Here is a 15,418-nt window from a genome sequence, read left to right as displayed (position 1 = left end):
CCATCGTGAGGAAATTGGGGAGCTGCGAGTGAGTACCATAACCCGGTCAGAAAAATCTCCTATAACGGCTGGGGGTTCGACGTGCTGACCCCACGTCACTCCATTACCGGTTGAAGATCTCCACACCTCTAGGTAGGGTTGTGGGAGGGGGACTGGCAATCGGGAGATACGTAGACCAAGGCCCTTCAATGGCTGTAGAGCCACGGGTTATTTATTTATTTATATAATCACTAAAGTTTATGTCAGCATAGGATCCGAGCACTTCGAGTTCTGTCGGTCGCGGGGCTTCTTGAGTCAGTTGTCAACATGCTGCCAATGAGAGTTCCTTCCTGCCAAGGTCGTAAGTATTGCCAGCTATGAATCTAAACTTTGCCAACGTCATCAGGCTCTTCAGCCTGAGTGACAACAGACATGTTGCACCGGAAAATTGGCATCTTAATTGCGATGATATTCACCAGATAATTATTCGGGGCGGTCCCTCTGATAAAATATCAGTATTCTCAAAATTCTTCGAACGGACTGTGTAAAGCATTGCAATACTCCAAAACTGAACCTGCTCTGCAAGACAAGAAAAATGCCTCATTAAGCAATCAATGTGCCTTTGTTAAGTTGTTAAGTTCCGGATGGCACAATATTTTCAATAATGCTGATAGAATAAATCAATAAAGTTTGTTAAATGACAACGACTCCTTACCACAAGAATATAATTATTCCTTAGATGCTTAAATATGTGTCCGACCACACATGTATATCTCTACAGTGACTCATTGCAAGAGTTGGCTATTGTGCTTGACTCAATAAAATAAACTTATTGAGCGAGGCAGATTCATAATAATAATAATAATCAGTGGCTCGACAGCCCCTGACCTATCACCCGACAATCCTACCTAGAGGTGTGGAGATATTGAACCAGTAATGGGGTGACGTGGAGCCAGCACGTCGACCCCCCCCCCCCCCCCGCCGTTATATGAGTTTTCTATGACCGGGTTACGGTACTCACTCGTAGCTCCCTGGACTCGAACCCATGCCGTCCAGCAGTCGGAGCACAAAGCACAGGCCACGGAGGAGACGAGGCAGATTCATATGAACCAAAAATAGCCAAAAATGAGAATTTACCTCAAAGTGACAAAAAACGTATTTACTTGTTTACATTTTTGATTGTTCGAAAGGTTTGTTAAGGGGTTGAGACGGGATTTAAGTCCACTTCTTGCACAGTAAGACTAATCGGGACTGGATCTACGGTTTAAAATAGGATCCGAACCACTATGTGCGTTCACCGGGTATCGAACCCGGAACCCCTCGATTACAAGGCAACGACAGCGGCATCGGGGAGGCATCGTTTGTTAAGGAGGATTCTAAAAATCGATCTTCACGAAATCGAGAAAAATAATATGTGACTCAAGAAATCGTACAGTTTGTGGAAGTGTTTTCTCGCATCGTTCATTGAATTTTGCCGGTAAATCATCTATTTTTCGATATAAATGTGTGACCGATGCACGAAAGCTGTTATATCCATTTCCTTCCAGCCGGATGTTGCCTGTGTGTGATGACGTAATCCCGGTCAGTGTTTCCAAACACTTGTTTTTGTAACTGAAGAAGGTACGTTTCCGCAAATAGTTTGTGGGGCTATGTGTCAATCGTTCGTGGAGCTGTGCGAGAATGATGTGTGGGGCTAAGCATATTTTTTTCTAAACGAATTTTTAACTGTTGTAACCTAAACGTGACCCAACCTAACCAAACCTTACCGGAAATGGTTCATGGGGCTATGTATGAATGGTTCGTGGGGCTATGCGTCAATGGTTTGTGGGGCTACATAGGTATTTTGGGGTGCAGTGGAGTGGAAACACTGCATGCCGAGTACGGTAGTGAAACTGTGACCGCCAGTTTGCGTGTTACCGAAGGCAAAAAGAAACAAAGAAAACTTACTCGATATGTCGCAAATAGAGCTTATTTCCGTGAAATAAGCGAAATGCAACCTTCAGCAATGTTTCTCAATGCAGAATATGTAAGTACGAATATTCAAATTAAATGAACTAGCGAATTTCATCCGTTTGTCCGATACGAGAAATTTACCATTATAAGATACAAATTGCAACATTATACAGGGTTGTCCACGAAAAACTGGCCCGCCTCATATCACTTGGTCCGAAACAAAACTTTCTTCTAAACGCTAAGTTAATGTGCTCTAGAAAGAAGAACATGAGCAGATACGGGGGAGGGGTGACGTGACCAGATGGGGAAAGTAGTGGAATGGGTGATTGTAGATGAAATAATTGATTGATTTGCTTTGTTTTACTTCGCTTCTTGTGCCACTTTTGGCTAATTTGCGAAGATAGGGATGAGTGATGATATGATAAAATTGATCAATGGACACTAACAAACATCCATGCCCACTCCAGGATTCGATCCCGGGACCACTGGCGTCGTAGCGTGATGTACTAACCACTCCGCCACGGAGGCCGGCAGGTGAAATAATAGTTTGTGAATGTCTGACAACATGAGACGGTCCAGTTTTTTTGTCCCCAACCCTATACATTTCGGATTAAAGGTTGTGTCCACGTCACTGTCGTCGAAATCAAGATCCAATTCGCTACCACTGGCTTTGTGTCAATTGCCTCACACTCCCGCCGTCATTCACAAACCGTACACGAGGGGCTGCTGAGAAGTATTGAGGCTTACCCAGAAAGAAATGCGCTACGAGGCTGAAATTTGCAGAGTGTACTCGTCAATTCTTCCATATGTAATGCTGCAAAAGTAGACTTTCTATGATTTAACTTCCCTTTGTTTTTCATGTCCAATGTGAAAATGGTAGCACCTCCAGAAAAGCTCTCCAAAGACGTCATTCTGTTGCATGACAATGCCTCGCCACACACTACAGGTGAAGCAATGGCGACACAGGCCTCCTTAGGCTTTCAAGTGTTGCCCCATCCACCCTGGGTCCATATAACTATTATCTGTTTCCCGATCTGAAAACACACCTAAAGGGACAACGATTTGCAACATGATGGCGCCCTTGGAGAGCTTTTCTGGAGATGCTGCCATTTTCACTTTGGACCTGAAAAACAAAGGGACGTTAAAATCTAGAAATTCGATTTTTGCACCATTGCATATGTACAGGGTGTTTCAGAGCGACACAGACACTACCATTTCCGTGTAGAAAATGGTTTTGCAAAAAAAGGAAGGTGAGCCAAATCGAGTATACCGAGCTTAAGAATTAAGATAAGTGCAGCACCATAACAGTTTCGGAAAGTGCAGGACACAAGCTTTCCAGCGATATGCCACGTGATGACTGCGGGACTAAAAAAGGATGAAACCGCGTGACCCAAAAAAGGGGGTCTAAAGTTAGGGAAGAACTCGAAAATTTGAAATGGCAAGGGGGTCGAGTAATACCTCGTTTTAAAGGTCACAGAAAACGGTAGGTGGTACAGACAAATGTTTCATATGACAATCTTATTTTTTCCCCACCTTTCCGAATCTGCATTCCAAAGATACCCTTCCTATTTGAAAATCGCACGGACGGGGCATGTGCCCCCCACTAAAACCACAAAGTGTGGCTTTCGGGCTGTTGCAAATACTTTCTACGGATTCTTTGGGTCCAACTTAGTGGTGATTTTTTTTGTTTCAACTTGATAAGATCTCCCGTTCTCGAGAAAAAGGTAGTGTCTGTGTCGCTCTGAAACACCCTGTATATAAGAATTGACCAGTACACCCTGCAAATTACAGCCTCCTAGCTCATTTTCTTCTGAGTAAAGCTCAATACTTATCAGCCTCCTCTCGTATTGTCAACACTTTGCTCTATCGTCCTGGACCACACCTCACACACAGCAAGATAAAACTCCAATGTTCAACAAACTCCCACAACTACAAATCACGCGATGACACTACATTCGATGCTCACAGGAAGCAGTACAAATGTGCTACAATGCTTTACTTTCTGTGGTTACATCTGCTACTTCTTGCTTCTTGCATCATGTTGCCAATTGGCAACAAGTATATTTTTTTTTATATATATAAATGTATATTTGGTTGTAGCTTTGCTGCTATGCACCAGTTACATTTGTTTTACATTTTATAATTTTACAATTTCATAATTTTACAATTTCATAATTTTACAATTTCATAATTTTACCATTTCATAATTTTACCATTTCATAATTTTATAATATAATATTTTCTCTCACAATATAGTTTTTAAGTACATATATTATTTTCTTCGTTGGGTTCCTCAAAAGTGTTGACAAGGCGTATGCGCCATTATATCCTGCTTCTTTTAGATCTCTTAAGAAATAATCACGCGTAGTTACATTAAGGCGACATTCAAATATAATGTGATCAGGTGTTCCTTCAGTTGCACCACACTGACAGATTGGGGATTGAACAATCTTCCTAGTATACAGGTCTTTAGGTGCTAGGGTGTAATTTAGCCGACATCTAAGAAGACTTGTTAAAGAGTTTCTTGAGAGGTTAATGTCTTGATACCAAGGTTCTTTAGGTATAAGTGGTTGAATTGAATAATAATTTTTCCCATTAGTCTTCCCTGTAATTGTCCATTGTTTCTGCCAACTTTTCAACAATTCTATTTTAGCATGCGAGTCGAGCGCTTTTGCAGAAAATTTGATCCGAAGCGATCGGTGACTTGATTCTTCAGCTGCGTACTTGGCTAATGTGTCTGCTATGTGGTTCCCTTCTATGGATGTATGCCCAGGAGTCCAGACAAAAGAAATACTGTATCCTGAGTTGGTTAGTTTGTGATACAAAATTTTTATGTTAACAATGTACCAGTCTACATAGTAATCAGCTGTTATCGATCCCAGGGAGTGTAAGACTGACGCTGAACCAGTGGCTATCACTACCCTCTTGAGGTTTTTCTCCTGTATATACAACAATGCTTGACGAATAGCAAATGCTTCCGCCGTGAATATTGAAAATTCTGCTGGTAATGGGTAGATTTTGTATTCCATTAGATTATTGCAATATATTGCAGCTCCAGTGTTACCAGTTGCGAACTTTGATGCGTCTGTATATACTATGTAAAAATCTTCATGCACTACAGAGTGTACATATTCCATGAATATGTTATTCACCATACTTGGCATTGACGTTCGTGTATCTTTATCTGGATATGGAGGAAAGTGAACGGGAAGTATTGTTGCTAATTTAAAATAGTCTGTCGTAAAGCACGGAGACGTTGAAAATCTAATAACTTTCGGTATGAAATCCTTAATCGACTTGTATGCTGTGAATAAGATTGGAAGATTTAATTTATATTTAGCTGTACGGTTTGATGACATTAAGGCTTGTAAAAGTGATAACTTTGGTATTATCGGACTGGATATGGAAGACATCTTTTTCATTAAGAATTTTCTCGCAAGATATTGCGCCCGTAGATGAAATGGTGGTTCTCCTACTTCAACAAACGTAGCCTGTTTCGGTGTTCCTTTCCATAGACCAAAGATTCTACATAAACTATGATATTGTATTGAAGATATTTTCCCAAATGCCCAATTTAGATTATTGTTCATCAAGAAAGAGCCATATTCTAATCTTGAGTTTAGCATTTGCTTGTGAACAATGTGGAGTAGTCTAGGATCTGCTCCCCACTTTTTCTTGACTGTGAGACATTTTATAATGTTAAACGCCTTAAGCGCCTTTTCTTCCATGTGTTCTACTTGGGCTTTCCATTTCAATTTATCATCCAACATAATGCCAAGAAATTTGTGTGTCCTAGTTTGTTTTATGTGTGATCCATTAATGTCTAACACAACTGGAGTTTGTAATCTTCTTCTATGGAACACAATTACAGATGATTTTTCTACGTTAATGTTTATGCCATTGTTACCACACCATGTGCATAATTCGTTTAAAGCCAGTTGTGTTTTCTCTATACCATCAGATAGATTCTTGCTGCTTTTGTATATAACAATATCATCTGCATATTGCATTAATCTAGCATACTTCAATACTTGTTTACCAAGATCATAAGTATACAAATTAAATAATGTTGGACTTAACACAGCACCTTGCGGAAGTCCTTGACTAGTTGTGCGAGCATTTGAAAGTTGATGACCGTAACGAACATAAATTTTTCTCTGTAGTAATAATCCAACTATACTTTTAATAAATTGCTTAGGAAGATTGAGATTTTTTAGTTTTTTAACAAGCAAATCTATAAGCACTGCATCATATGCACTAGAAAGATCCAGAAAAACAACTATACAAAATTCGCGACGAACAATTGACAACCATATGTCTAAAATAAGTGTAGTCAAAACATCTATTGTCCCCATTCCTCTTCTGAATCCCATTTGATATTTTGGTAATATATTGTTATATTCAATCCACCAAGTAATTCTATTAAGTATAAGATGTTCATAAATTTTTGATAAGCATGATGCTAGTGCTATTGGCCGATAATTTTTAGAACATCCTGGTGTTTTTCCTGGTTTAAGGATTGGAATTGTAACAATTTCCTTCCATTGAAGGGGAACTTGTCCACTCTTCCATATCACGTTATAAAGTTCTAATAATTTATCTATCCCCAGTTGCGGTAAGTTTTGTATACATTCATATGATATGCCATCCATTCCTGGTGACGACGAAGGTTTCCTTTCACTTATAACTTTTATTAGTTCTGCACTGGTATATGGACATTCCAATGTTGATGGTGTGAATTCATTCATTGAATTTAATATGGCATTAAAATCACAGTCGCTGGAGTCTGGTGTTAGGGTTTGATGAAATTCTGTTATCCATTGACTGCTTATGTCGCCTCCATGATATCTACTAATATTATTGGCATTAGACATTCTGTTAATAACTTTCCACGTTGTGGTTAAGGATGATTCATTTGTTAATGAGGAACACAACTTTTTCCAAAACTCTGCCTTAATTTGTCTTAAGTACCTTTGAGTTTTGGCTGCTGTTTCTTTGTACTTCAAGAAGTGGTTCATTGTTGGGTTTTCTTTATATTTGATGAATGCACTTTGTCTAGCGTTTATCAATTTCTGGCAGTTTGTCGTCCACCACACGGAGCAATCTTTCTTTTCGAGTCACGTTGACGGGGAATTGTAGATCTGTTCAAATTCTCTTTAATTAGTGATGTATAGTTTTCGTAATCTTTCCCTAAATTTTGTTGTTGGTAATTTTCAGTAGAGAGATTGATTTGCCTTGAAAATTCGTTCCAGTTAATATTTTTAGAATAGTATGGACGTGTTGGTCTTTCCGGAAGATTACTAGATATAAGTGTTGTATCTATATTTGAATCAAATGATATCAAAATTGGAAGATGATTACTATTATATGGATTTTGCAGAACTCTCCAGTTAATATCTGCAACTATATTCTCTGTCACGAGTGTTATGTCAGGGGCACTAGGATTTTCATTTGGTCTCGAGATATATGTGGGAGTGCCATCGTTTAGTATTGTTACATTTGACTCTTGAATATATCTGCACAGAGATTTCCCTGACATATCTGAACCATAACAACCCCACAATGGATGATGTGCGTTAATATCCCCTCCGATTATAATAGAAGTATTTGCCGGAAGTTGTTGGAAGAGATTACACCAGAACGAATACAGTAATTTAGACGAAGGTGGATTATATATTGTAACAAATGTAGTACTATCTATTGTTACTCCAACTATTTGAATATTATCAGGCATATTCCTTAAATGTATTACTTCATACCTATAATTATTTTTAATCCCTATGGCCACTCCACCATATCCGTCATCTCTGTCGTGTCTTATCCAGTGGTATCCATAGGCTTTAATTTTTGATTCGGGTTTCAACCACGTTTCTTGAATTAATATAATGTCTGCTGGGTAAAAGTGAATAATGTTTTCTAGACTGTGTATATTTGGAATTATGCTTCTAATATTCCATTGTATAATTCTCTTTATCCTGCCTGGCATTCTGAGTGATGAATTAGATAATTTATTATACTTGATGCTACAACAGACCAATCCTGTTTCATGTTATGTGATGACGAGGTATTGGCGAAGTTGCATATTCCTGCTAGATACTTAGAAAAATTTGTTAAAAAAGGGTCATTCATTGATGATCCACAATCTGAACTCGCTTGCATTTTCTGCGATAGTGGAAGTAATTTGTCTTTTTGATCTAAAGCCGAGTTCATTGAACCACTCTGCTGCTTTTCTTTCCAATGTGGTTTTGTTTTGTCAATTGTCGCTGGTTTCTGTCTTTCTTTTTGTTCTCGATTTTGAGATGTTTCTGATGATTTTGGACGTTTTCCCTGGGATAACTTTGTTGTTTCCTGGTTACGATCCACTTGTTGAGCGTAATTAAAAGCTCTTTTGTTAGGTAGTTGGTGATGAAGCGTTTGGTATTGGATTTCTTGTTTATAAGTATTTGCATTATTATTATATTGGGTCTGTGTTGTTTCCTTGCATGTTGATGCGTAAGACATGTTGTATATTCTGTTCTCACTCGGTACTACTGATGCAGTATTTAAAGTAGCTTTTGGGTATTTTTTCACAGCTTCATGATAAGATAGGCCCTCAAGCGCCATAGTCTTCACTATATCCTTTTGTCGCTGTTTTTCTGGACAGTCCTTGTCTGTTGCCCAGTGTTCTTGTGAACAGTGAATGCATATGACATTATTATTACAGCTTGAGAATTCATGATTTTGCCCACAACGTTTACACTTCAATTTACTCTTACAGTTAGATTTGAAATGCCCATAATAGTAGCAGTTTGTGCATTGCTTTACCATGGGAATGTAATGCTCTCCATCAATCTTTGAATAATATAAAGTTACATATGCTGGTAAGATTTGGTCATCAAATGTCAATATTATTGATCTCGTTGGCTCAGCAATTCGACTTCCATTTTCGTCAATTTTGTATTTCATTATTCGTCTCACTTTGAGTACGTTGAAAACATTAGGTTTTATGTTTTCTAATAATTCATCATCTGTAAATGAGGTATCTATTCCCCTAATTACACCCATTCTCCTCACTTTATGTGCTGGCACATAAGCAAACCAGTTATTGTTCATTAGAACTGGATGAGAGAGAAAGTTGTTAGCATTTTTCGCAGATCTGAATTCCAATTTCGCCAGATTTTTCCCCATGGTCTCAATTGTCTTTAGACCTTCGATTTTGGTATATTGGAACTGTAAAATGCCCTAACTGCATGTTGCCATTTGGAAACAAGGTTATTATCGTAACAATAGCAACCAAATGAATTGTTGCTACATATCCAGTCACATAAAATGAACTTGAAACCTTAAAATTATGGTGTGTATTTTTTTGCGAAAGAAAAAAATGTAATTTTATTGTACATAAAAATTACTAAATAATACATAAAATGACCACGACCTTGACTAACGCGGTAATAGTACATTATACAATAACATTAATGTGCCTTTAAGTTCAATTCATGACATCTATTGCTTCAAACGGCATACTCATATTTCAGAGAATAAAATGAAGCCACAGAGCTGCCATCTAGCGATTAGTTGACATAACTACGGTGAAGTAAGTTTGATGTAGCCAAATGGGTTAAGTAAATATTTTACAAAATAATGTACATTAGGATCTTCCAGACATCAAAATCACTTTTTGTGAAAGTATACATTAATCTCGTAATCATTTAATGGTGTTTATTACACTAAGAAAGGAAACAAAATATATATGTACTGATTGTGTGAAGCTCATACGAAAGGAAATGTATTATGTAAACCTTAAACACACTTAAATTTATCTTGATTTAAAATTCAATAATCATGTTAAACCGTAATTAGTGTCATTTTCATTAAACTGTAAACAAACATGGCAGCTGGTATTTTGCAAACTATGATTTAAAATATTGCCAAAATTCAGCTACAAAGTCTATAAGAATATTTTAAGTTACAATTATATCCAGACTGTTTTATTTTCACTGGAAGAAAAATTACTGAAATTATTATTAGTTTCATTAACACACTCAACAAACATTTCCATGGTAGGTTCATATATACATATCAGAAACAGAAAATTGTATATTTACATTTTTTTTATTTGCTTTAATCGAACTGTTCAAATAGTATTTTGCAGCTCCGTTTATTAGAAAAAGCCTTTCTATAAAAAAACATATATCTATATGTATGGTGCCACAACCAATAAAAGCAATTTGAACCGTGTTTTTTTCTAAATAAAGAAATCGGTTTGAACAAAAAATGTGATTTAAATAAAATAAATCATCAAATTGATTTTTAAATTAAAAAAAATATTTTCATCTACCCTGATTGGAGTCAACATATTTGTGTCTCTCCTTGACATGTTTTGCTATGTGTAGAGTTAAGCAAACCATTCACAGATCATTCACCCATGCAGCAAACGGGAACTTCTTCTCACACATGTCCCTATCGTTCCATTGCGATTTTGGACATAGGCTCTAAGTCAAATTGTGGTCCGAATCACTAGAAAGTTAGCAATTTTTATGTCACACTGAACACTGTTTCCCCCAAAACCATGTTTTTTTTAAAAAAAACCATAGGGATGTGTGTGTGGTTTGAATAGTCGATGTTTAAATTAGTATTTTGCATCTCCTGGCATATCCATATAATATCCACATAATAGCTAATGTCGGTTCTGATAGTAGTCTGATGATAGATGTAGGAAATTGGACATGATACTTTCTTAATCCACTGTAAAGTAATGATTGCTGTTGATGAAATTCAGGACATTGGAGAAATAAATGATTAGTATCTTGATGTTTTACCCCACAAATACAGTGTTCTTTAGGAAGAATGTTCAGACGAACTAGATGAGAGTTGGTACGGACATGTCCTGTCCGCAATCGGATAATGAAGGTCAAAAGGTTTCTTTGGAGATTATATGCATAAAACCAGGGGCGTTTGCATGTGAGATCTGCCACCCATTTGTAGGTATTAGTCTGAAATTGTTCTACACAACATCCGTAACAGTGAGATTGTATTTTCTTTTTGACTAGGTAAGAAATCGGTGTATGGGAGGGGAGTTACAGTAATATGCTCTAGTCTGATAGCTTGTTTAGCATATTCATCTACACTCTGATTGCCTATGTTGACATGATGTGCCTTGACGTAGGTAAATTGTATGTCTAGGTTTTTCTGCACTGCCTGTTGTACATGCTTAATAATGAACTGAACATACATTGATTGTTTACAAAGGAGAGGATATGGTGTGGTTAATGCTTGGAGGACACTCATGGCATCAGTAAGAATTAACAAGCAAGAAAGGTTATGATCGATTACGAATTCTATAGCCCTTAATATGGCAAAGCATTCTGCTGTGAATATTGATGTGTCACCCGAAAGTCTGTATCTGTGAGTGATCCTCATTTGTGGAATATTGTACGCACGTCCCACCCCCTGGTCTTGTTTAGAACCATCAGTATATATAAAGACATGATTGGGCCGTTGTTCCCGATAAGACCCATGGTCTCTCCGATCCAGGAGATGGGTGCAACAGGGAGAGGCAATCGGAACATCCAGAGTATATATTGGTGGATGTGGATGTTTGAGAATAGGCCTCGGTGTCGAGATTATAACAATAAATAAAATAGTTGAAACGGGAACTTACAGATATGCGGAACATCGTGGGGAAGGTGAAGTAACGGTCCCCGTAGTCCATGGCGATGCCCAGCGGCGGCGCCCCGACGTTCTTCAGCGTCCGCAGCGCCGACAGCGCCACGACGCCCACGACGAGCGACGCCAGCGACGAGTGGATGCCAACCCCCGTGTAGTGGTCCACCAGCTTCCATATCCCCCTCCAGTTGTTGACGCACCCGAAGGAGAAAACCGCCGTGTACAGCCGCGACACCACATAATACGTCACACTCTGAGTCCTTCCTTCGAGCGAACTCTTCAGGGGTTGCTGAATCAGCGTGAAGAAGAAAGGCAGCGCTACCCCGATGCCCGTGCACACGAAACTGCTATAGTCGGGTCTGTCCGGGTACACGTAGAGGTCCAGGAGGCCCCACGTGCCTCTCCAGTACCCAACCACCAGCGGGGCGACGACGAAGAGAGATATCAGCGAGTCTAGGACGGACAGACAGACGTACGGACTTCGGAGACTTTTCATTCTGAACCTGGCGGTCTCACATCGTAAGAGTCACGCGTAACCTTTTCATGTAACGCACATTACACTGAATCCTAACCGGCTGATAAGAACGCTCTGCGGCAGAGCCCAAAGCCTCTTTAAATCCGATGCGTCTGACATAACCGCACAGATTGTCCCCCCTCCCATTCATGCTCCCCCAACCGTCCCGCGTACTTCAGAGCGTACAATTCTCCCTTGGCGAATCCTAAGCCCAATTATTGTGTCAATCAATTTGTGGTCGTTCAGCCTCAGGGGCGGGGTGCAGCTTGTTCATAAGTCAAGGGTTCTAGGTTCGATCCCTGCCTGGCATCATTGATTTTTTCATTACTGCTGCGAACAGTATTTGTTCTTATGTTTAATCACTGGCCTACGCAGGTTTCTTTTTCTTCGGGACGGGCTGGAATTGTAAAGGTGGATAAATACATAGCTGCTTTCAGCGGGCGTAGAATATACAATAGACTCGCGATTATCCGAGCTAATTGGGACCGAGATTACCTTGGATACGGAAAAACTCTGATAATACGGAGATAATATACTAATAGGTCGTAAATAACGAAACAACACTTAAAACTGTATAGTAATTATTTATTACTATAGTACAACATAAATGAGAAGATTACTTTTTCAAAAAGTCTTTCATAGTTTTTTGGACACACCTTTTCCGTTTGAAACTCAAACTATGTACATTACTGGCTTAGAATATGCCTATAGCTACATAGATTTAAACATCACCGTAACAATCGGATACACCGACAATGTAACGAACACGTGCAGCGTGGACGGTGACTTCACTCCATAAGCAAACAGGGGGGTGCGTTATGAAGCGCGATGTTTTCCAACCACTCCCTCGGTTAATCGGGACTCGGGTAATCGCGAGTCTACTGTACGATATTTCCAGGGGCGCCGACTTGTCAAAATTATTAAGGGGGGGGGTCCTCTGATCACTGAAATAAATTAATGAATGACTCACACCTCTTCCTTTTTTAAGTTTTGGCCTCATTGTTCGGAATCTCATAATAGCTACGGGTGTGCGGAATCCCGAAAAGTCGGGATATACCGAATGCTCATTTTGAAATGTCGTTATTTTTCGACGTTTTCTGCATTGTCAATTTCTAGAACTTGGTAAATTGTTAGTTTTTAATCCAGAAATCACTTAAAGTGAAAATGACGTGTACAATTCGAGATTTTCAGAGCTTCGGGATATTTCGAACATTTCCCGTCCCGAAAATTTCCCGACTTAGTCGGGAAATTGAAAATTTTTCCCGTCCCGCACACCCCTAATAAAGGCCCATGAATTCCTAAATAATATCAAGTTTTTTATTCACAGTTCGAATGCAGAATACTAATTGTCCACGGATGGATATGCCACAAGTTTCGCCAAACGTAACAGCAAAATATTCCCGACTTTTAATATCTGCTATCACGGAGCGCAAAACAGATCTCCCTAATACAGTGCGTCCATTTCGATCTTCAGCCGAGAGATCGGGAGAAGCGTGGCGGGAAGCGCTGACGGAGATGCCGACATTTGCGGCCTGTAATGCCCGCTTATTTTTATGGACATATGCAGACATTTATATAAATATTGCAAAACGAGCACTAACCTGTGTTATAACACACAAAAGTTCTTCTGTAATTCATCCAAGTTCTGTCCTTATATACACAAATAAATACGCTTTAGAAACGTTGTTAAGAGCCACAGATAATAAAACATTTTAATCATAGTTTTGACCAGTAACGTCCTTGAAAGAGTTTTGTGTCGATGGGGATCGTTTGGAGGTTTCGAATGTGCAACACTGTATCAAGATTACGCTGCAGACGAAACCGTTAAAAGTCAGTGGTTTTCGTGAGCTTCCTTGCAATCCGAAATCTCCGAGCTCGAGTTTTTTGTTCCTTCGCGACTAGATGAAGACAGCTGTCAATATAGTGGCGAGCAAATGTAAACCAAGAGCATGTTAATTTCGTACTGTGCACAAGAGTGTTATTCTTGGTTACTTACCGTTACTTGTTTCTGTTATTGCAGTGTGTATGTGTGTTGTGTCAGTGAGACGATTGGAATGCCAGCCGCAAGGTTCACGTTACGACGGGGGGGTTTGACAAGTTCTTGGCCTGACGCAGAAGGACTTAAGCTACAGGCACGGAAGTTTCAGGCTATTCAACGTATTCTCCCCGAAGGTCTACACACTTGGCACTTTCTTGCTCCAACTTATCTAACCCCTCCGAAAGAGAGAAAAAAATATTTCTCCTGGTCTGCAAAAAACCGTTCGGCAGCTGCTATAACCTCGTTTCTCATCGGCGTTCAAACGTTTAAGCACCCATTTCGCGGAAAGCTTGTGCATGTCCAACTGATCATGGATTATTGACCAGACACGTTCTTTGGATATGTGCAAGGTCTCAGCTATCGCTTAAGACAAATTCGTTTGTTACTCAAAATCAGGTCATGAACCTCATCCACTTTTTCCAGAGTTGACACTGACACTGGCCTCCTACTCCTTTCACCATCTTCTGTGGAAAATCATCACGCTTAAAGTTTGAGCACCATTTCTTCACAGTGGAGTGTGAAGGGCAATGTAAACCCAATGTGTCTAGCATGCAACCATGGATTTCCTTCGGCGACTTCTGTTACAGGAAAAAGAACTTCATGACACCTCGCAACTCCTCCTTGGTAAATTCCACATTTGGCTGCACTATGCTTCAATCAATGGCCTGTAAAGGAAAAACCGTTATTGATATGATCATCCCAGCTGGCACTTAAACTTCCAAAAGATCAATGGTTCAAATGCAATACATGATTTCAGGATGACATGTGCGGAAGGGGGTCAGGCCGAGAACTTATCAGCCCCCCTCGTAGAACAAATATTTTTTATGTATGACACTTACGTGAAAACAGACTCGTGTCGAGACGTGTGTAGGCAATTTGTACAGAAATTCCCAGGCGTTTCACCTCCACATAGAGATACGGTTAGACATCTTGTCCTTAAATTACGAGAAACTGGATCGTTAAATTGTAAAACACCTAAGCAAAAACGACGAATTCTAACCGAAGCAAAACTCGCTGAAATTGGTGCAGCGTTAGAACGTTCTCCAAACAAACCTCTACGCCGTGTTTCACAGAAGATGGGCATGTCAAAATCATCAGCACATACAGCCACTAAGCTACTAAAATTAAAACCGTACAGAGTTTCTATAGTGCAAGAATTACGGCCCCCTGACAACGTAAGTAGAGTAAATTTCTGTAATTGGGTTTTGCAGAATATTGTAGATGGTATTGTTGATCCACAGTTAATATTTTTTTCGGATGAGGCATGGTTTCACTTGCGTGGTCATGTT

The 15,418-nt window shown here is 39.4% G+C and overlaps 1 protein-coding gene across 2 annotated transcripts in view; it reads right to left on the bottom strand.

Moving 5' to 3' along the window:
* Positions 1–12,147, bottom strand: part of fusl (transmembrane protein fuseless) — a 362,638-nt gene extending 350,491 nt beyond the window's left edge. For both annotated transcript variants that reach the window (XR_014443485.1, XM_083137609.1), the window contains exon 1: positions 11,573–12,147. Coding sequence is in view for 1 of the 2 variants with exons in the window: in XM_083137609.1 (XP_082993735.1) it covers positions 11,573–12,073 (501 nt within the window). In the remaining variant the exon portion in view is untranslated. The remainder of the gene's footprint in view (positions 1–11,572) is intronic.
* Positions 12,148–15,418: the final 3,271 nt, after the last annotated feature.

This window comes from Lepisma saccharinum, chromosome 16 (assembly GCF_977018435.1).
Source record: "Lepisma saccharinum chromosome 16, izLepSacc3.1, whole genome shotgun sequence".
Classification (NCBI taxonomy): domain Eukaryota; kingdom Metazoa; phylum Arthropoda; class Insecta; order Zygentoma; family Lepismatidae; genus Lepisma; species Lepisma saccharinum.
This window is presented reverse-complemented; position numbering and strand designations above follow the sequence as displayed.